The 23,658-nt window shown below is 42.7% G+C and overlaps 1 protein-coding gene across 3 annotated transcripts in view; it reads right to left on the bottom strand.

Annotated features, from left to right (window-relative positions):
- APBA2 (amyloid beta precursor protein binding family A member 2) overlaps positions 1-23,658 on the bottom strand; it is an 84,078-nt gene that overhangs the window by 22,745 nt on the left and 37,675 nt on the right. For 2 of the 3 annotated variants that reach the window (XR_006104718.1, XM_042475981.1), the window contains exons 2-7: positions 19,924-20,933; positions 15,621-15,701; positions 12,789-12,825; positions 7,499-7,644; positions 5,475-5,510; positions 2,880-2,966 (exon numbers count right to left, since the gene is read on the bottom strand). Coding sequence is in view for 2 of the 3 variants with exons in the window: in XM_042475981.1 (XP_042331915.1) it covers positions 2,880-2,966; positions 5,475-5,510; positions 7,499-7,644; positions 12,789-12,825; positions 15,621-15,701; positions 19,924-20,895 (1,359 nt within the window). In the remaining variant the exon portion in view is untranslated. The remainder of the gene's footprint in view (positions 1-2,879; positions 2,967-5,474; positions 5,511-7,498; positions 7,645-12,788; positions 12,826-15,620; positions 15,702-19,923; positions 20,934-23,658) is intronic. The other variant, XM_042475982.1, reaches the window with a different exon arrangement.

The raw sequence follows: 23,658 nt of genomic DNA, 5'->3' as shown, positions 1-23,658 counted from the left end.
ATGGGGGGTGGTGGTAGGTCTAGGGTTTGATTTTTTTAACTCTATTGTAATTTGTTGTATTTTATTGTTGTAACCCGCCCAGATTCTTCGTGATTGGGCGGGCTAGAAATAAATCTATTATTATTATTATTATTATTATTATTATTATTATTATTATTATTATTATTATTATTGGTGGGGGAGATAATGGTTTGATTTATATTGTTACATTGCTGTATTTTTATCTTTACTGTAAGCCACCTTGATCCTGACGGAGAGGCAGAAGATAGATAGATAGAAGATAGATAGATGGATGGATGGATGGTTTTGCATCCTGTGCCGCAGAGTTACTAAAAGTGTTGCCAAGACTGCAGTCATGGCTCCTAACTTAGGTGACTTTCAGACAGGATTAGACCATTTCAGTAGCCACGGTGGCTGGCAATTTCTAAGAGCTGTAGTTCAAAAAACCAAAGGGAACACTCACAACACACCCACATTCATACACTGTATCTTTGCACTAGCTCTTCTTTGGAAAGTGCTGCGAGCCGGAAGAAACCAAGTCCTGTTTAGTGAAAGCAACGCCAATCCATCACAACAGGAAACGGATTAATTTGTTGCACCCTCTTTACCTCTTAAATCTTGCTTTTGGCTCTAGCTGCTCCTATACCAAATATTCAGCTCTCATATCCATGCTTTCCCCTACCAAATTGGCATTTATTATTTACATGCTGGGGCAAAATGCAACTGTATAATGCATCTGTTACAGCAGCGAGCCGATCCCATAACTGTTTGTCGTTTTATTAAGCACCCACAACAAGCCTGGGGCTGTGGGGCAGCAGACAGCCTTTTAATAATGATTGGAGCAATCGCCTTTCTGAAAATATCTACCAATGTAGCACAGGGCCCAGGGGCAGTTTGTGAAGGTAGTGGATGGCTCAAGCCCAAAAATGAGAGCCAAGGTGGCTTACAACATATGGGCTCAAACAGACAGGCCAAAATAAAGCTGCTTCGGGTCACTGTGGAGGTACGCTGTTTAAATGATGCATGCGTCCTAAGAGGCCGGAAGCCATGCCAAAGCCATGCTCCAGTCTTAAGGAAAGCAGTGCAGCTTTGGCACTGCTTCTGGACTCTTAAAATCCGTGTATCATTTAAACAGCATATTTCCAAAGTGACCCAAAGCACTGTCTGTTCAGGCCCAAATGTTTAAACAAAATGTGCCTAAACTAGTCACCTGTTTTAACATTTGTAAGCCAGCTCAAGTCCTATGGTTGGAGAAAAGGTGAGATAATAATAATAATAATAATAATAATAATAATATCATCATCAAACTGCAGGCTTGCAACCTGTAAATAAACATAATAAATAATAATAATAACATGAAAGAGCCATTTCATAGAGACATCTTCCAGCATCTTTGAGACATGGGCGGATTACACACTGCCATTTAGTACGTAATGAATACATACTAGGGTTAGGAAGGGGTGGTGCTTCCACACACCCCTAACCCTAGTATGTATTCTGTATGTACAATATGGTGGTGGCCGTTACACACGGCGGCCGCCATATTTACATATCGGACGCTGTGCATCTGCACATGTCGCGGCGTCTATGACATTGTGAGTCCGCCCCTGACGCCTCGCGACGTCATAGAGGCGCCGCTTAAAGAAGCTCCATTTTGGAGCTTCTTTTTCGGTCCGTGCGGGAGCCGCGCGGTGTGGCTGCTGCGGCTCCCGCACGGAGCAAATGGCGGCGGCGGCAGACCGCCGGTCTGTAACCCGCCTAACTGAAAGAAAGAAGTTGGCAGCATGAGCTTTCATAGACTTCAGTCTACTTCCTCAGATGCACTTGGTGCAGTGGAAGCCATGCACCGAGATGTATATATGCCATTGGTATGTGAGCATGTCAATTAAAATTACAAGTCCTTTGTGTATGGAAATAAAATTGCAGATCCAGTTTTGGCAGATCCAGTTTTGCAATGGGACTAGCTTGTGGTGAGGTCAATAGATGAATGTCACTTTATCTCCATGCACAAAGTCCAGTTTTCCTATGTCTTTGTGCGCTAAGAATCATTGTTAAAACTGGACCTGCAACTTCATTTCCATACCCAAAGGATTTGTAATTTGGATTGACATCCCTTACATACCAATGGCATATATATGTCTGTGTCTGGCTTCCATTCCTCCAAATGTATCTGAGGAAGTAGACTGAAGTCTACGAAAGCGCATGCTGCCAATTTCCTTCTTTCCTTTAGTCTCTAAGGTGCTGCAAGATCTTTCTATGTACTGATTCTACAGACTATATCTGTGAAAGAGCCATGTTAGAACTATTAATAATTCCCATATCTCTGTGCCTGAAGCACTCCTGACTGCAGGTTTGGCATTCATCCTAATGTCGAGACTCAGAAACTAATTTTGGGTTCCTGGGTTGAACAACGCACACTTGAAGTCAGGTCCGGCCTGTGTGCATCTTTCTGGGCAGCTGAACAACAACAAAAAATGGGTAGTTGGAGTAAAAAATGAGCAGGTGGAAAATGGATATACTTGCAGTTGAAAACTGCAGAGAGAGGAATAAATTCATCTGCTTACAATCCATTGCTTGTCCCAACAACAGAATTTATATAAGTGTTTACTTATCAAGTTCTCATTGATCAAGTGGGTCAACCCCAACTGGAATGAGCCACATTCTGCAAATGTTTTCAACTTGCCAATTTTTTTATGCATTTAGGGCTGACTGTGAATGCAACCAGAGCAGCTGGTAACTTCCATGTCAACCGAGTGGAGAATCCTCTCCCCATTAGAAATAGTGAAAATAGCGATCCAAGGTGCTCAACCTAAGTTCAGCACCTTGGAGAGATATTTGAAATGGATGTCCATCTGACAGCATTGGTTTTGCATGCTTACCTGCGTATCTGCGTTCAGAACTTTAATCCTCTGCGTGGAGATGAACAGATCCACTTCTGTCAACGCTTGGGAATCTCCCTCGGAGCTCTAGAAAACATGAAATGAAAACGAAAAGAAAGCCCACAAGGGAACAGTACAGGGAAAACATTAAGTTTTTCTTCTGGCAAACAGTCCTTTCGTCCCAACAGCTACTCTGTACAAGATGGAGAGTGGGGCACACAACAACCACACAGCACAGGTTGACCGCAAGACAAGGCAGCTTTCTGGAAGCATCCCTTTCCAAAATACATGCACAAACCTAACCCCCTGAAGAGAAGCCTCCTGAGAAATTCCTTCAACTGGTGAGCCCTAAAGCAAAGAGTTCAAGGGTGGACACTTTGGATGTTGAGGCCAACAAGGGGGATTGTAGCAGACCTTGGAAATAATACACTAGAAATAACACATTGGTTATAATTAATTCCTTTTTCAAGGGAGCCATTGCTAAAGCTTGCATTGGAATGGTAACCGAACAAGGGTTAAGTCACTCCCTTTCGTGGAGTCACTGCAACTTTTTAGTTATCTCTACAGTCTCATGGGTCAAATATCAACTCATGCTGCTCCCCTTGGTGTTTTTGCGAGTACCAAGAATGAAGTGGACAAAAGAAGTGTATGTTTTGTACACAAGCCGGCAACTTGGAGCGTTCGGCAAATTATGGAGAGATCCAACAGAGACATCTGCTCTGTAGATGGATACTTCATGCACCCTTAATTTCACTTTATTTCTTAGGGAATCTAGCAGTTTTCTTTGCACATGTCAGTACTGTATGTCACAAAATGGAGTCATTTCTGAGTACCATCTCTACCTTGCATTTATGTTGGGGAAAATATCCTGCCTTCTCAAATGTATACAAAAGGGCAAGAGCATTTTGGGAGAGATTTGAGGAGGCACAAAGCTTACTGGAGTTCTTCAATGCTCTCTTGGACTTTCGGTGGCCATTTTGGTTTCCCAGAAGATTCCATTGTAAGGAAGCCATCAAGGCTCAGTAGACCAATACATAGCCATTACAAGTTCTTGTTTTATTATGGGGGATTGCAAAATGAAATAAGCAGTACTTTTCCTTCCATCCTGAAAGCAGATCATTAATGATGACACTAGCCTTACAATTGGTTTACAACACCAGCCGTAATTCCTTATCCAAATGAAGCAAGAATGATGCCAATTACAAAGAAAAGGCTTTTGTTAAGAGACAGTACTAATTTTGAGCATAGCACCTTAGACAAGAACTACCTTCTCCATAAGTTTTGCACTGTTGCCAAACAGTAACTGTGTGTAGCCTCTGCATCACATTTTTATCTTAATTTCTCAGGGGATGTCCAAGGTGTTTAACCTATTTTAGGGATAGGATCAAACACTTTGGATTCAAATTCAGGCTAGAACCCAGAATATTTATTGATATCACACATTCACCACTGTGTCTTGTGTTCTTTGTCTTGCACAAGGGCATGGACTGAGAATATTACTTTTGGGGCTATGACCAACGACAGCTGGTGGCTGATGAATCTAGTAGGGGTTAGTCTCAGGTTTAAATGAACTATGCAAGATGCTTGTCCTGTTGGGGGAAGTGGAGAATGAAACATCTTGGAGAATTTCCTTCCAGTTTGGATGAAAAACCAGAGTGGATCACCTACCTCATTGGTGTGGAAGTCTCAACAGCCACTAGATGCCAGGCACCATGTTGGCTGGGAGACTCTGGAGCTGTATCCCTAAAATAGTAACTCTTGCAAAATTTGGGGCAGGGGTGGCCTACTCTTAAAAGAGTAGGAGCTGTATTGGTGTCCCAGGAGACTTTGGAGGGCTGCACCACCCTATTACATATATCTTCGAGGGGCAGAAATAATCACATTTTGGAGCATCCTTGGGTCATTTAGACATGGGCATTCTTCGGGGAGCGCTCACCAATGTGCATCAGGACACCACCTAGAAAGTGCCAGAGCACAACAGAAGCACTGAATATATATCAGAAGTGCTTGATGCACATCAGAAATTCCTGTTTTCAATGCACATCAGAAGTATCCAGTGCACATCAGTAGTGCCTGATGCTCATAAGGAGCACCCAGTGTGCATCTTAGCACTCTTGTTGATACCCAGATGAACATTTTTTGCAATTCACTACCAGGATTTCATTGCATTTCTACAAGGTATCTGTGGATTCATAAAGTTACAAAACGTAGACTGTGATGTGGAATCTCGGTGGTTATCTCTATCTGGGCTGAGCAGAGGCGCAACCCAAGAGCATCAAAACCCTTCAGTCTTTAGTAGCAAAGAGACAAGAGAAAGCAGGAAATGAGCCACTTTCCAACAAAACCAGCCAAACCACACAATGAAACCAAAGAAATGAATAACCAGCAAGCCTCAAAGGAGAACCTTCAAAGGAACCAACAAACTGTCTCCCTCCATCCAGCAACGTACAAACAAAAACAAAACAAAATAATACAGCTTTACAAGATTCACCACAAGGGACACAACACTCCAGGATGCACAGGGATGACCAAAACAGAAAAGCAAAACAAACCCATACTACAGACATTAGCATTCAAGAAAAACCGTTTACACACCGCTTTTTTCTTGATTTTAGCTGCTTTTTGCATCCTCTGGGTTAGAAGCGTTAAAAAAAAGGTCAGGAAAAAGATAAATAAAAGGGAAGTAGACAAAAAGCATAAAAAGAAACGGGGGAAATGAGGGAAGAGAAAAAATACATCAGGTGAAGCCAGGGAAACCTTTCATCCAGGGATCTCCGACCTACTTTGTGCAGAGAAAAAGAAAATATTGTGCATGCATCTGTGTGTGTTAGTGTCGCCATGTTTTCAAAATAGCAATAAGGGACAGTTGCAATTCACATTGCCCAGGGTTGTCAGTCTGGAAGTAGCTAGCAATAAGTTCGTGTTCTGTCAAAATACCAAATGAAAATATTGATTTCTGTTAAAGGGTCGCCGTAAGTCAGAAACGACCTGAAAGCAAGCAACAACGAACAACAAAGCCATGTATTTCTCTGTAAAATTATTGTCCACTTTCAAACATTACATGATGTACCCATTTCTGTCTCTGTGACAAGCCCATGTCCAAAAATAGGGGATTTTCTTTTTTTGGCATCTTGTTCAGTTTATATAAAAGGAAAAGCTTTCCAAGATTGAAACAGCTTTCTAACCCTGCCAGTCCTATAAGGGACAAGCTTATCCGACCCTCCGATAAAGGACATCTCTTATAATAAGGGACAATGGGCAACCCTGGCGTGTGTGAGTGCATCTCAGCTTTTAGTTGTATGCATCTATCACCAACTCATTACAGAAATACTAAATAATTTAGAGGCTGGAGGTTTGTTGGTGTCTAATGTATGCATATGTTCCCCCTATGGAAGTGGTTGGCCTTTTTGGTTCAAGACAAAATGTCTGGGTTCAATCCAAGACGGTAAAAGTGACATTATATACAGAGTGCCATTGCACCGGCAAATGAGCAAACCAGCAAGGAAGCTTTAGTCTAAACAAGAACATTCCCAAGCTCAGTGAGATGCAAATAGGATTCTGTATCAGATTCTGAGATAGAAGGGGACAAAAATCGATGTGACGGTAAGTGTGTGAGTCCCATCTGGAAACAATAACTTTGTATATTGGTTTCCCCCTCCCTTAATTCCATACCACTTAGAAGAACTTTTTTGTATGTGATGTTGTGTATTTCTCTGCTTCTCAGACCAGAAACCATCACCCTGAGAGGGGTAGGGAAACAGAAAAGGTTCCAATATTGCAAGACAAGGTTAGTCCTGTTAGACATTCCAAGCAACAAAAGGCAGAAAGCACCATTTCTGGCAAAAGTCACACTTTTGCTGAGAGGTTAGGCTTCCACATCAATTGATACAATTGATGGGGCATTTGAAGGCTGGCATCGTATTAGTTTTATGCACACTTAAGTTCCCTTTCGCACACATTTGCACTTCTTTGGCCAAAGCGTAATATCTAGTTTTGGTTCAGTTAAATAAGCAGATTTCCATAAGTGTGACTGTTGCACTTGCACTTATGCACGCTTGGTTGGTTCCTAGCTACTCTTCAGTGCTGTCAACCTACAACTGGATTCAATGAGAATGTGGTAACAAAACGTGCATTTGCAGATGAGATAACTGGCTGCACAACATCTGTATTCAGGAGACGGGTAGTGCGGCTTGACCACCATTCAACTATGTGAGTGTAAATTTACACAATGCAAGAACAATGTATAATCTCAGGTCAGTGTTACCAAGTCTAATTTTTGTTATTTGTTTGCAGAGTGAAGTATGCTGTTTTTCCTCTTTCACATCATAAACCTGGAACATTGCATCTGGCCCTTCTCTGCTGATTCAGAATCATTTTGAAAGCTCCTCTATATTACTCCTATTCTGCACCTATGTGGATATATATATATATATATATATATGGCAACACAAAAGAAATAACTAGCTCCCTGCGGTGCTCGGAGCAGCGCGGCTTTCGGGAACGTCACGGGAGACAACACCCTGCTGACATTTCCAGAGCAACAGACATTTCTGACTCTTCCAAGTACAGTCATCCAGGGATGTTGCGCTACCTTTCCACGGATCAATAACCTCTCCTACCTTGACACGGCTCACCGCCTCCTGGGCTTGCATCATTCGGATGTTTTTGGAGGGATTGCGCTCCGAGAGCAACTGCGTGGAGCCCAAGTAATTGGCCGCGAAGATGATGCCATCAATGAGGTCTTCGGGTTCACAAGGACCTGGAACTAAAGGCAAGGAGGTGGGCGGTTATTTTCTGGCAGGAGAAGGAAAAAGGAGGCATAACAAAGAACGCAGATACTTCCCCTGGCATTCCTTAATAGTCTTCCTATGTCCATAATTGTCTACCTAATTGCAAAAAGGACCGTACAACTGCTGCAGCAAATATTTAGATGGAGCAAATGGTCTGTGCAATTGCAGGTCAGGGAAGTAGGAAGCAAAACAATGTAATATTAAAATTAGAAGGATGCTTGCAAGGAACGCTGAAGAGCGCCATGCACAGAGTTAATAATCCAGGCTGAAATTGCTTCAATTGTCATCTTGTTTCCCCATGATTTCTGAACGCAAGTGTTCTTGTACAGACTAGGAGAGAACTGCAAAGATCTCACTGCTTTCTCCTGGCTTCTTGGAATACATGCTACTCTCCAATACCCTGCCATTGTGGAGGCATGCAAATCCAGCCTGATATGTTGTATGTATCAGGGTTTCTTGACTGTCAGGAAAGCCCTTTTTTCCAACCAGGAAATGAAGAACTGAGAATATACAGTAGTTGGGATCTCTCCTCCAGACCATAGTGATTTAACTAAGGAAAAAGTCTTTGAGATACTCTTCCAATAGAGGGTGGACAGCATACAGAGAGAGAGACCTTCAAGCCATGTTTGCTGAGCACCGAAAGATTTACAGGAGCGTGTGCCACCGCTGGCAATAGTGAGATCTCAGCCCATTTTTGCTGGTTGCAAATGTCAGAGAAGGAACATTTTCCCCAATAGCAATAGGATGACAGAAACAGAAGCTCCTAACACACTCGCTGCAGCTGTAGCCACAAGCTATTCTAAGGAGAGAAGAGCAGAGGGAAATAAAACTGTGAAGCAGCAAAGAAGAAATCAAGCGTCAAGATGTTCATGACAAGTCCAGAGGCATGACAGAAGCTCCAGTTTCCATGCTGCAGGAATATCTTTATTGCTGTAGATGTTGTGTGCCTTCAAGTTGTTTCTGACTTATGGATACCCTAAGCAGAACCTATAATGGGGTTATCTTGGCAAGATTTGTTCAGAGGAGGTTTGCCATTGCCATCCCCTGAGGCTGAGAGGGTGTCACTTGCCCAAGGCCACCCAATGGGTTTCCATGGCTAAGCGGGGAATCGAACCCTGGTCTCCAGAGCTGTAGTGTAACACTTAAACCACTACACAACACTGGCTCTCTTGCAGGATGGCCAAATATTCAGCTGGGAAAGCGGAAAATAAGGAAACCAGTAAATAAAACTGAGCCAATGTGGCATAGTGATTTGAGGGTTTGACTACAACTCTGGAGACCAGGCATGGCTTGTATGAAAAGAAAAAGTCTTCAAGGAAAGAGTGTAAAGAGCACAAGAATAAGATGAAGAAGGTCAGGGGACCAGCTAATGCAAATGTTGGGGTTGCCAAGAAGTGAACCAACCAATGGATGTAACAGAAAACCTAGATTTTGCCACTCCTCCAAACAAATCTTGCCAAGAAAACCCTGTGACAAAGTCTTGAGGTTGCCGTAAATCAGAAACAACTTGAAGACAATGTGAAGTCAAAAGGTGCCAGCCACAGATGCTGACAAAGTGTCAGGAGTAAACCGTTCTAGAACATGGCCACAGAGGCCAAAAACCTACAAAAATCTATGGATGCCAGCCATGAAAGGCTTAGTCTGAAGATGCTCGCTACAGATGCTGGGGAAACATCAGGAATAACCTCTTCTAGAACATGGCTACATAGTCCAAAAACCTTCACAAAAATCTAACTTGAAGACACACAACTATAACAATAAAGGTATTACTGCAACATGGAAGCAACTTGAAGGCAGACAACACACACGCCGTAAAGAAAAACTGCCATTCAGAATATCTTTAGGGCCAGTAAAATATTCCCTGATTGAAGGACTTGAAATTAACTTTTACATAAAAAAAGAAAAACAGAGCCTTCTGGATCTGCAGGTTGTACAGTATTAGCTCCATTCTTCCAATGCTCCTGTTAACAACCTCTTCCAGTTCTTTGAAAAATCAAAAGGAAGAGAGGCCAACATCTTGGAGATAACTGGCAGGATCATCTCTCTCTACCATGCAACAAAGCGAGCGAGAGAAGCAGAGATTTGTGCCTGGAGAACTTAGCACACCTTCAAAGCGTCTCTGGAGGGGGTTCAACTCATAGCGGGGAAATATCTGGGGTTGGCACCGACAAAGGCACCGCTCTAATGGGGAGACTTGAGAACACGCTGGAGTTCATCCCAAAGATTCTGTTTCCTTCCCTCTTTCTTTTTCTTCTTCTGTGTGACCATCTTGTTCAGTACTTTCACATGTGCTCTTCCCTTGATCTCCCTCTTTCTCAGGAAGACAATTTGATCAGCCTCCAGCCTCAGGATTGTTAGTCTCAGAGGGCCACACAAGCACACAAAAAGAGGTTTCTTGGCCGTTCCTGCCCTCCAGATAAAGAGGGGAGGCTTTGGACTCGCAACTGGGTTTGTTCCTTGAAGGAGAGACTGCAGCGGGGAAAGACGGCTTGGGGATGATGGATCTTGAAAAAGTTCCCACTGGAGAGGTGAAAGTGTGGAGGGAACCCCAAAAAACTCCCTGCATGCTGCTTCCTTTGCCTCTGGCATAGATCACTACTAACTGTTCTCAGTGTAAGGAGCCTTCTCCCACAATTAGGTTCAACACCTTGGATAACTCCTTTCCAATAAAGGCAAAACCGCAAAGTTGGGTCACCATCCCATTGAGACGGAAGCCAACAACCTCCACTTATCTCAGGTATCAGTTTTGCCTCTACTATTTTGGGAGTTGCTGGGGAATAAATTTCTGCATGCCAGGCAAGTGCTCTGCTGCTGAGCCAAGTGTCACCTTTACTTGTGAGAAGACGGACACAAAGAGAACCATAATGTTCTCTTTTTATTTTTGCAAGCGGCAGCCATCCCCTCCTGCCTTTTCAGAAAGCAATGGCTCTGCTCAGACAGATTTAATGAAAGATAAGGCACCAACCCGTAATATCAGTCTCGAGGAAAAGGGCAAAAGAGACACGGCTAAGTGAACCTTGCACCTTCCGCTGCCAACAACATTCCCAGGGCGGGAATTTCATTAGGAGACTCATCCGCCGCGGCTATTAAAGGCATAATTAAAACTTCCAGAATCAGAGGAGTGTTGGAACCGTGCAAATAGGCCTGGATGATATGCATTGCAGGGGACAGCTTCCAAAAAAATAAAGCACCCCAGTTTATTTAGCTTGTGGCCACATAAAACAGCGGTCGCTGATAAAAAATTCTCTCCACTCAGTAGATGCTCAAAAATGGCTGGAAGCAAACTCCGTCTGCAAATTACAAATGCAATGACTCCTTGCCATCTTCTAAGTCATCCTGGGGAAAAGTGGCCATTAACCATCTTCCTAGGGAGATGAGGTCATTTGCCACAATTACCTCCCTGAACACATTCAGTTTTGTCGGCTCTTGGAAGCCAAGTACAGTTAAGCCTGGTTAGTCCTTGGATGGGAGACCACCAAGTAATTTCAGGGATTCCCAAGTAGGGCAAGGTAGGAACCTAACCAAGGCTATTTAAAGGACCACACAGCATGGCATAGTGGTTTGAGTGTTGGACTATGACCCTGGAGATCAGGGTTCACTTCCCTACTTGTCCATGAAACCAATTGGGTGATCTTGGGTAAGTCACACTCTCTCAGCCTCAGGGGAAGGCAATGGCAAACCTCCTCTGAACAAATCTTGCCATGAATGCCCATCATGACTTGAAGGCACACAACGCCCACAATTTCATTCCATAGGATGGAGCCATGACAGTTCAAGCATTGTCAAACTTCATTAATTCTGCAGTGTGACTATGGAGATTGGCGTTTGAATCCCTGCTTGGCCATGGACACCTTGGGCAAGTCACACTTTCTCAGCCTCAGGGGAAGGCAATGGCAAACCTCCTTTGAACAAATCTTGTCAAGAAAACTCCATAATAGAGTCATCTTATGGTTGGAAATGACTTGAAGGCCAAAACAACTGATTCAACCACTGAACATCAGCACTAACAACAAGATTTAGGTCTTAATTTTTGAAAAATGTGTGTGTGTTGCCTTCAAGTTGCCTGCTGACCTATGACAACTCCATAGTTGTTGTAGGGTTTTCATAGGCAAGGATTCCTCAGAAGTGGTTTTGCCAGTTCCTTCCTCTGGATTCCTGGGATTCCTTGGAGGTCTCCATGCAAGGGCTAACCAGGGCTGACCCTGCTTACATTCCATGATCAGAGAGGCTCTAGTGCTTTTAGGATGTGTTTCTGTGCCTTCAAGTCATGGGTTGACTTACGGCGGACCCTAGAATTTGATAGGGTTTGCTTAGGCAAGGGGTACTCAGAGATAGTTTTGCCACTTTCTCCCTTTGAAATGTAGCCTCTGGTATTCCTTGGTGGTCTTCCATCTAAGTACCTAAGTCTCTCCCAGGCCTGAATCTCACTTGCTAGTCTTTAAAAGAGCCGATCCACTGAATCAACTATTGAGTGGCAAGTCAACTCATAAGTAAATCCCTCTGATTCAGTATACAGAAAGATCTTGTAGCATCTTTGAGAGTAAATGAAAGAAAGAAATTGGCAGCATGAGCTTTCCTAGACTTCAGTCTACTTCCTCAGATGGATTTGGAAGGAGATGTAAGTCTATGAAAGCTCATGCTGCCAACTTTTTTCTTTAGTTTCAAAGGTGCTACAAGATCCCTCTGCATACTGATTTTACAGACTAACACGGCTATATCTTTGAATTCTCCCTCTGATTCAGTGGCTATATTCTAGTTGAAACAAAAAAATATTTAGGATGTAGTCTTATATTCTCCTTTGCTGTCCCTCTCAAAATGGTGACAAGAAGTAACATTGCATCATTTCCTGTTGCCATTTTGAGAGGGACTGCAGAGGAAAAGACTTATTTGGGAACTGGGTTCTGGAGTGGTTGTGGGACTAATTTTTGCATGTATTCATGCATTTGGGGGGCTTTCTGCAACACTATACCCACCTTGCTCTAGCCTTTTTCCTATATTGTTTGCACAGTGGGCAAAATGCAATAAATCCATCCAAATCCAATCTCTTATGTTTGCTAGGATCCGCTTTCCCCTATTGCAGATGCTATAAACATGATGAGAATAGCAAAGGCGTACTCACCGTCAACAAAACTTGGGAAGGAAGAGACCTTCTTTGTCTGCATTAGAATAAAAATAATGAGTTATACATTTCTATAGCAGCCACAAAATAAATATCCAGCCAGAGATAGTATTCATTTATGAAAAGTATTTTGATAGTGTTGAAAAATATTACACTTTGGGTTCTAGTTTTCCATCACCTTCTAATTTTATACATCCATGTTATATTATGTTTTTCAGGACTTGGAAGTAAACATAATCTGGGTGAACAATATGTATGTGTGTGTGTGTGTGTGTGTGTGTGTGTGTGTGTGTGTGTGTATATATATATATACACATACATACATATACACACACACACAGTGGGTCCTTGGTATCTGCTGGGTTCCTGGATCTTCTGTTAATACCAAAAACAACAAATATGAACAGAAATAACTAATCTTTTACAAAACACCAGACAGCTAAACATATAATTTAAAAATATTGTTTTTTTTCTTTTCAGAAATTCATTGCAATAGAATAAAATTGTTATTTTCAGATGTTAGAAAATTCATTCAAGTAAAATAAATGGCAAACGAGAAGACTATGTTATAGTAATATAGTATTACGTAGAAATAGTTAATATGGAAGTTGTGATATTCAGGCGAGGCGATATAAGAAAACCCTTGACGAAGATGTGAAACAAGATTAATAATAGGTTAAATGTATGATTTGTTGGGTATGGGATAAGGTATTATACATATACAGATGGTATATGTATTAGGGGCGAAGATATTAGGCGTATTCAAAAAGTCAGGAAGTATTTGATGTTTAGTCATAGTTAGTGTTTTATCTATATTACCATTGTACTGTTAGTTTGCATTGACAGTTTCAAATTTGTATTGTCTCTATGTGTTTACATTTATTGTCTTATTGTCTTTTTTTAATATAATGTATTTTAGTATAATAAAATTGAAATATATTATTTTTTAAAAAGAAAGAAATGTTTTTCTGTTTGCAATTATCAGATGAGAAATCTCACTCCAAATTTAAAAAAAAATAACTTGGCATATTCAGAAGATTAGTTCTCTCTGGTTTTAAAAAGCTTTGCGCCATCAGATTGGCACTTATTTTTCTGCCAGCCTGGACACAAAGGAATAAAAAATTGTCCGACACTGATATGTATGTTCGGCATCTAAATGTTTCCATTCTCTTGTGCTGAGAGCGCCAGAGGATTGATGGCATTGCCTAAGAGGACGGCAAAAACGCTTTTTGCCTGATTAAAATTCTACTAATTGAGTATAAAGACAAAGGGAAAGACAGAGGAAGATTTAATTTATGCTGCCAGAAATAACCCGCCTTATCAATACAAGAATATTTCTTCTGCTGATTCAGAAGGAACTGTCTTTAAGAGGGACTGGAGATACCCCCCAGCCATTTACACTTTGTTAAGAACTGATTTAAACTAGATTCAATGGAACGGTGCCTAATCCATCAAGTTAACATGGCCTTGGAAAACATCATTGAGTTGATGCATAATATAGTAGGCTCTCCGCATTCGCTGGGGTTAGGGGCACAGGACCCATGTGAAAGTGGGAAAATCCCAAATTAAAAACAACATTTGCAGCTTTGGTTACTGGTAGATTTGATTAATATGTTCTCTCTGGGAATCTCTAGATCAGCGATTCTCAACCTGTCGGTAGCGACCCCTTTGGGGATCGAATGACCCTTTCATGGGGTCGCCTAAGACCATCGGAAAACACATATTTTTATATGTGATATATAAACAATTTTACGGTTGGGGGTCATCACAACATGAGGAACTGTATTAAAGGGCCACGGCATTAGGAAGGTTTAGAGCCACTGCTCTAGATCCTTCAACACAGCTATGGTCAACCTCTTGTGGTTGACCATAAAGTCATGCTGGAGGATCTAGAGATTCCTAGAGAGAATACATCTTTGGGCATGTTTAGTTCCTCCAGCATGTTTTTTGGTCAACATTCCCCAGAAGTTGAACTGGAGGACCTAAATATGAGAGAACACTTCTCTAGGAATCTCTAGGCCCGCCAGTGCAACTCCATGGTCAACATCTGCCACAAGCTGACCAAAGAATTGTACTGGAGGACCTAAAAATGCCTAGAGATGTGTTCTCTCTAGAAATATCTAGGACATCCAGCATGACTCTGTGATCAACTTCTGCAAGAGGTTGACCATACACTTGCATTGGAGGACCTAGAGATTCCTAGGGAGAACATGTTGATCAAATCTATGAAGAATCAAAGCTGCAAATGTGGAGGGCTGACTGCTGCCATATGTATTTAGATGGAGGAAGCTTTCCCTCTCTTTCTTTTGCTTGAGGTGGAGGAATGGGCAACTTCAGAGCCAAATCCAGCTCTCTAGTAGCCAACGGAGATGGAAGAACTTGTTAGAAGCCCAGTGATGGAGACTGCAGACCTCCCTGCCACCCATCACCTCTTTCTCAAAATGCCCTTCCCAAACAAAGCAATTCTCTGAACCCCCTCTAGCTCAGTGATTCCCAAACTTTGGTCCTCCAGGTGTTTTGAACATCAACTCCCAGAATCCCCAGTGAGCTTGGCCAACAGCCAGGAATCCTGGGAGCTGAAGTCCAAAACATTCAGGTGTTAATCCAAACTTTAAAATGAATGATCCAGGTTGTTGAACCGGATACCCAAACAGCCTCTCCACATTGGATGTCTCCTTCAAAGTTTGGATTGAAAACCAGAATGGTCTCCCTGCCCCACCGACGCTACCTGCTTTGGGAATGAAGTCTAGTGGTCGCATGCAAAAACAAAATGGGGAGAGGCTGAGAGAGGGCAAAAAAGAAACAGAGCCCATTTTATGTTCCAATACTAGCCTCTGGCATATTGTTGTTGTCAATGGGTCCGTTGAGATCTGAACGCTGCTGTTTCCTGGGCTGTTCCAACCCATTACACACCTGCAAAGAAGAAGGAAAGAGGGACACCGTACTGATCAATAACTTAGGAGGGAAGGCAATCAATAACAGCATGGTTTATCACTGCTTCTTGATCGTGATTTTTCTTTTTCTTTACTGCTCTTCCCTGTGGGAAGAAGAACCTTGCCCCCATTGTCGGCTACCATCCTGCTGGGCATAACAGTGGGATAATTAATTAATATCTCACCTTAATTAATTACTGTATACACTCGACTATAAGTTGACCTCATGTATAAGTCGAGAGCAGATTTTGTGGCCAAAATGATGGATTTTGATATGGCCTATGGATAAGTCAAAGTTAAAACTTAGGGGCATGTATCAAAGGATGTGAAGAACGAAGCAAAGGAAAACAAAGTCAAAGACCAAAATTCAAGCAGGCATAACTGTTTGTGCTCATATTAAAGGCTGGATTGAAATAGATTATACTCTTGCTTTTCACCAAGAGATGGTTCCTTTTTTAAAAAAAATAAGAGTTACAGTACTTACATTGACCCATGGATAAGTTGACTCAGGTTTTTTGGGTCATTTTTTAAACCTAAATTTCCAGACTTACGTATGAGTATATACAGTAAATTATTTGAAAGCAACATTCCTAGGTAGGTCCCCACCACCAAAGGAGAAAGCCATTTTCATCCCCCTTTTCTGTCCTCCAATAAGACCTATAAACGGCATTTATGGCTGGGAGAACACCAAAAAGCCTTCATCGTTTAGGTCATGAACATGTGCCAACATGTGCCGCCCCTATGCAATGCAAACATGCAAGGGAGCCTTTGACATAGAAGGTTGCAATGCTGCCAAATGACATGCAAATTATTTCAAAAACAGTCAGGATTTAATCCGAAAGGCTTCGCGCAAAAGCTGGATGGCTGCAGGCGAAGGAAGGGATGATTTGCAAGGAGGAGTGACAGCATGTTGTTTGGGTCTGAGATGTGAAGAGACATCACTATGGCTTCTTCTGCTCTTTAAAGACTGCGTCGGGTCTGATTATTATTCATTTGGTGGTACAAGGAACGCGTCCAAAGGATAAACAGGGAGAGAGAGAGAGACACACAAATTGGTTTATCATCGGTGGTGGCCAGTGGAGCAGTGAATCTATCCCCAATTTTGGATGGTTCCTTTAAAATTTGTATTGAAAGCCAGAGAAAAATCACAGACAGATAGATGAGAGAGACCCTAGAGTCATCAGCTGCCTCTGGTTAGACTAACATCAGATTGATTTTAGAGAGGCTGTTTGAGACACAATCAACAAATGGATTTGTTTCCCTGAACGGCAATAATTTAGCATTTATGGGTTTAATCGGCAGCTGCTGGCCATGAGGCCAAAACGAAGCTGCCGTCTTTAGGAGCAATATGCCAGCCCAGGCCAAATGCTGGGAAGCAACTGCACTGAATTATTCTTTCCTTCTTCATGCTCTGTTTGGAAAGCTCCCAAAACATCTGGTTGGCTATTGAAAGAGCAGGACTGGGAACCAGAGAGACAATCACTCTGAACTGGCAGGGGTGCTTGGATGTTCTTATTTAATGACTTGGAAGACCATGGGGACCGTCATAGTTGTTGTTGTTGTTGCTGTTGTTGTTAACTGTCTTTGAGTTGACCCCCAACTCATGTTGACTTTGTAGATGAGATATTTCCAAGCCCCATTGTTCTGCTCAGGTCTTGTAGATTCAAGTCCATGTCTTCCAACCATCTGGTATGTGGTCTTCCTCTCTTTCTACTACCCTCAGGCTTTCCAAGCATTATTGCCTTTTCTAGGGATTCCTGCCTTCTCACGATGTGGCCAAAGTATGGCAACCTCAATTTGATCATCTTGGCTCCCAAGGAGAGTTCAGGTTTAATCTGCTCAAGGACTAATTTGTTTGTCTTTTTGGTTATCCATGGTATGCTCTAGCACCACATCTCAAATAAATGGATTTTCTTCTTAATCACTTTCTTCGCTGTCCAAGGGCCCAAACAGATAGGCCAAAATTAAGCTGCTTCAGGTCACTTTGGAGGTACGCTGTTTAAATGACACACACATCTTAAGAGGCCTGAAGCTGCGCCAAAGCTGCGCCTAGTCCTTAGGGCTGGAATGCAGCTTTGGCATGGCTTCCGGCCGCTTAGGATGCATGCAGCATTTAAACAGCATATCTCCAAAGTGACCCGAAGCAGCTTTATTTTGACTTGTCTATTCAGGCCTCAAGATGATGAAATTGAGGCTGTCGTACTTTGGCCGCATCATGATAAGGCATGGATCACTTGAAAAAACAATTATGCTAGGAAAGGCAGAGGGCACTAAAAGGAGAAGAAGACCACATATAGATGGTGAAACTCATCAGGGAGGTCACAGGTCTGCATTTACAAGACCTGAGCAGAGCCATGGAGGACAGAGGTCTTGGAGATATCTCATCTACAGGGTTGCCATTGAGTTAGGGCTGACTTAAGGGCAGTTAACAACAAGCTGGACAAGATGGGCCTTTGGTCAGATCCAGTAGGGTTCTTATAGATCAGAAAGGAAACCCCAATTGCTTTATTTTCAAAGAGCCCAACAGCAGATGCCTTTGCTGGGGTCCTGGATTGCTCCACCCTATTCTCAAGGTGACAGAATTAGCAGGAGCAAAAGCATCATCATCTGCATCCTTCCTCCCAGTTCTGCTGTATTTTCCCTTTTCTATTAAGTTCTCATGCTTCCCAGGAATTCATGATGAGTCATTGCTAGGTGCAGAGTGGAAGTTTTTTTCTGCCACTGCTGGGCAGAGCATCAAACGGAAATAAAAGCCATCAAAATGCAATCAAAGCATTTCTTTTTTAAAAAAGGAAAAGAGAAGAAAAGAAATCAGCATGCTTTCCCATGGACAAAGAAAATGAGAATTTTAGTGCATCAATTTTGTATGCATCAGTTAAGCCGAGCTGGCCTGCAGTTCAGGACTCAACATGGACCAAACAGGGCTTGCTTCTGGGTAGACATATATAGGTTTGCAGGAAGCCTGGCAATCTTAGGTCTGAACTGCACTGCAGAAATAATGCCATTTGGCACAGCTTTAACTGTCATGCTACGAAATTCTGGGCTTGGTAGTTCTGTAAGGTATTTAGCCTTCTCTGTCAGAGAGCTCAGGTGCCCCAGCAAACTGGGAATCCCAGGATTTCGGAGCATTCAGTCATAGCAATTAAAGCAGTGGTCAAACTGCAGTATTTTTGCACTGCAGACGCAGCGTCAGTCTTAAGATTTAAAACTTTCTCGTGAGTGCGGGCTATTTTAATGTTCTTTTCTTTAGCCATCCAGGCCCACTAGATGTGTCAGCTTTAGAATCATAGATTCAAAGAGCTGGGAAGGACTGAAAGGGCTGAAATATACAGCTTGGGTCTTCCTTATTCAAAATGCTGGGACCAGAAGTGTTTTAGATTTTGGATCCCACTCCAGGTTTTGGAATATTTGCATATGCATAATGAGATACCTCGGAGATGGGACCAACATCTAAACATGAAATTCATTTATGTTTCATATACACCTTATACACATAGCCTGAAGATAATGTTATACAATATTTTCCATAATTTTGTTCATGAAACAAAATTTGTGTATATTGAACCATCAGAAAACAAAGGGGGTCACTATTTCAACCACCCATTTGAACAATTTCAGAGTTTGGACTATTTTGGACTCCCAAACAAGGGATACTCAGCCTTCAGTACAAAATGAATAGACAGCTAAAGGACTTCTGAGAGACAGTCCTCCAACCTCTGTTTAGGTTGGCGACTCCATCACTTTCTGAGGACTCCAATTAAAGACAATCCAAACACTCGAAGGATGCATACATGCTTAGAAGTCACTTTGAACAATCAAGTTTGTCTATTTTACAGAAAGTTCTTCCAATACAATTTAAGGTAAATCGAACAACAACAGAAAAGCAGACAAAATTAGGCATTCTGTTACCTTGATCCCAGTATCTTCTGGAATGAGGATCTACCAACCTAAGAGGAGAAGGTGGAAAAAGAGACAGACCCACAAGAGTGGCAGTTGTGGAGACCCTAGATGGGATAGTCTTAAAATGGAGAACCATGTCCCTGTGCTCAAAGTTCCTCGGGCCACAATTCTCCATTTTGTGGACATCCCTCCCCCCATGGATGGGGACTTAAGAGATCTGATAGCCTTTCCACAAGTAATTTCCACCCTGTTAGACAAGATCTTCTGTACGTCTCAATAGAAGGGGAGCATCAACCTCTTACCTGTTCTTGAGACCATGTCTGTCTTTCCTCCGGGGTTCGTGACTTGGTTTTGAAGCCCCTTGGTACCTCTCCAACTTGCTTCGACGCAGGAGGGATGTTCAACGACTTTGGCCTCCCCAGGTGCCGGTTGGCGCCATGCCCAGAGTCTCCCTTGTGACAAGTCTCTGCATAGTCATTGGGTACGTTTTCAGTCCCAGAATGCTCCGGACTCATTTCTGAGGCGCTGTTGATGCTGCTCATGCTCATGCTCATTTTAATCTCAGCTACAATCTGGTCGATGTCTTCCTCTTGGTCTTCCAGCTCAACCTCTTTCCCGGAGTGGTAAGGAGACATCCCATGGGAATTCCCATTGGCTTCGGGCGAGTAATAGCCCTGGTAGCCTTCTTCACCAGGATGGCAATATGGGACATGTTCCTCTTGGTCTTGGATCTCCAGACACGCGACTTCTCCTTCCAAAATCTGGACACAGCCATCATGGTAGCCAGCGGCTTCTGTCACTTCGTGTCCAATCTGGTGCTGTCCAATTTTAGTTTCTGCCCATTCCCCTTCCTCGACCGCCTCTTGACACTCATCCGTCTCCACTTGATGCTGTTCCTGGGGGATGTACTCCTCCCCATTGCAGTCCATTCCTTCCAGGTAACTGTCATCCTCAGGGCAGTAGCGGATGTAGTAGGTTATCCCTTCCTCTTCCTCCGGGAGACCTTCGTCGTAATCCTCCTCCTCTTCGGAGGTATTGTTGACGTAATCGGAACTCGAGTCGCCGTCCCCGCTGTTATCGTTTTGCTCATGTTCCGCTGGAGTAGGACTTTCCGGTCTCACGGGCATCTCGTCCGGCTCCTTCTCTGCATAGTCTTCCACTGACAAGTTACTTTCCTCACTTTCAGGTTCCTTTCCATGAGATGAAGCAGGACAAGCTCTTGCCTGGTGATCCAGCAGCCCTGCTGCAGTGGTTGGACATTTCCTGCTTGCCATGGCTGGTGACTTATACGACAATCATTGCTAAGCAAGAACTGCAAAGGAGATGGAAAACAAAACCATTTTAAATATTCAAATATTTTAAAACTATTTGAAGGCGCCCCCCGCTCCCTAATATATCTGCCTGAGAAATTGGGTTTTTCATATAATTGCTACTTTTTAGATACTTTTTGTTGCACTCGTCTGTTCTAAGAGTCTTCTGGCACCTTTATGATTTCTTCTTGCATGGACATTTGTGGTTAAAGATCTACAGTGAAGTGAATTGTAATCCACCAACGCTCTTGCTAAAATAAATCTGTTAGTCAAAGGGTGCATTTACAATATAAATAATAATGTAGTTTGACATTTTAACTACCACAGTTCCACCCCACAGATTTTTGGGATTTCTAATTTTGTGAGTCACCAGCACTTTGGCGGAGAAAGCAAAAGTCCTTGTAAAACTACAAATCCCAGGGTTCCATAGGATGGAGCTACAGCACTTAAAGTGATGTCAAACTGCAGTATCTCTACAGTGTAGATGTACCCTAAGCTGATATACTGAGGGTGGATGTCTGAAGTCTCTCTAGTCCCCTGGCCTGTGCACAAGTTCTGCACATGGAACTGGCCTATACACAATTTGTGAGCATGGAACTGGCCTATGCACAATCTGTGTGTATGGCCTGTTACAGACTGCCAAAATAAAGCTGCTTCAGATCTCTTTGGAGGTATGCTGTTTAAATGATGCATGCACCCTAAGAATCCGGAAGCTGCACCAAAGCTGCCCTCCAGTGCTTAGGAATGGAGTGTGGCTTTGGTGCAACCTCCAGACTCTTAGGACCCATGCATCATTTAAATAGCAAACTTCCAAAGAGAGCTGAAGCAGCTTTATTTTGGCAGTCTGTAACAGGCCTATGGAACTGGCCTATACACAATTTATGCACATGGAACTAGCCTATACACAATTTGTGTGCATTGAACTGGCCTAAGCACAATTTGTGCACATGAAACTGGCTTATGCACAATTTGTGTGCATTGAACTGGCCTAAGCACAAATTCTGTGCACAATACACAGCACATTGATGTGCTACGAAGCAAGAAGTGAAGACTCCTAAAATGCAACAACAATTATGGCCAGAGGGGAACATCAACATTACAAGCTTGGGAAAAACATAGCTCATTAAATGGAAGTTTCAAAATGTCACTGCTCTGGAAGCCACCTCTTCGTCCGTCGCGCCATGGATGAGATTGGTACTGAGTGTTCAAATTAAATCGAGCCGTTAAAGGTGCCATTTGAGGCGATATTGATTTAGCATTGTAAATGTGATTTTAAAAAGGGGGAAGAAACTGTCTCTCCCTAGCGGAGAATACTAATTGGACAGCTAGCTGCTCTGCTAGATAAGGCGGCTTTCCAAAGCTACCCAGCTCCTTAATCTTCTCCAAGATGACAGCCCTTGTAAAATTTACACATGTAAATTAATTCCTCCTTTATTTAGCACAGGGAGGCTCTTAAAATCAACAACTGGACTTTAAAGGCTGAGCATGATACGAGAAATCTAGTGCTTTACAGTCGGGCCTTTTGCACGCACAGATTCTGCATCCCTAAATTCAACCATCCACGGCTTGCAAATATTTTCTTTAAAAATCCAAAAACAAACCCTAATTTTGCCATAAGGAAACCCATTTTACTAGGGCAGTGTATATAATGGGACTTAAGCATCCATAGATTTTGCAAGCAGAAGGCTGGTGTTACTTCCATATTGCAGAATTCATTAACTGCCATGGCTTCATCCTCCATTTAGCTCTTGGCTAAATGTCTTTCATGTTGTGTGCCTTCAAGTCATTTCCAACTTATGGCAACTCACGTTGCTTTCTATTTAGATAGCACCTTAATATCTTATGAAACTACAAAACCTAGAATTCCTTAGCATTGAGCCAGGGCAGGTTAAAGCGGCATCAAACTGCATTAATTCTGCAGTGCAGATGCAGCCATATTTATTTTCCCAGGAGGAACAAAGGCTTCCTTGGGTAAGAACGGATGCAGGGAAAGATGCTTTACCGAGACGCTTTTATGATGGCAAACTTTTTTGGGGGAAATGATAACGGAGATACAGAGCTCCCCGCGGGCTACTTAACAGGAAATTAATTTTTGAGGTGGTTTGCGCTTGTTTGATCTCCAAAGAAAGTCGGGGACGTTTTATTATTTTTATTTTTTCAGCTGACTCCATGAAGAAAGTGACCTTGTTATTGGGATAAAATATTGCTCAGGGAGATTGGAGCAGATTGACTCAGAAAGCATACAAATGAGGAAGAAATGGGACAGATTCCCAGACTCTGGGCGCCTTATCGGCATAATCTTGCAGGGAGGGTTGTGTTTTTTTTGGCGGAAGCTTTGGACAGCATTTTGTCCAAAGACAGACAGAGACAAGCAGCTAAAACATTGCAGACTGTGAACACCAGGCTGGAGCTGTGCACCTTCCAGTCATTTCCAACTTATGGCGACCCTAAGGCCAACCTATCCTGGGGTTTTCATGGCAAGATTTGTTCAGAGGTGGTTTGCCATTGCCATCCTCTGAGGCTGAGAGAGTGTGACTTGCCTGAAGTCACCCACTGGGTTGTATGGTTGAGCTGGGAATTGAACTGTAGCCCAACACTCAAGCCATTAAGCCAACACTCAGAGACTCAAACCACTAATCAATCTATCTATCTATCTATCTATCTATCTAATTTCAGATTTTTTTTTTTTGTTTGCAAATCCAACCATTAGTTTTAACAATTTGTTGG

Source organism: Sceloporus undulatus, chromosome 6, assembly GCF_019175285.1.
Source record: "Sceloporus undulatus isolate JIND9_A2432 ecotype Alabama chromosome 6, SceUnd_v1.1, whole genome shotgun sequence".
NCBI lineage: Eukaryota > Metazoa > Chordata > Lepidosauria > Squamata > Phrynosomatidae > Sceloporus > Sceloporus undulatus.
Note: the sequence above shows the minus strand (reverse complement) of the source record. Positions and strands in the feature narration are given on the sequence as shown.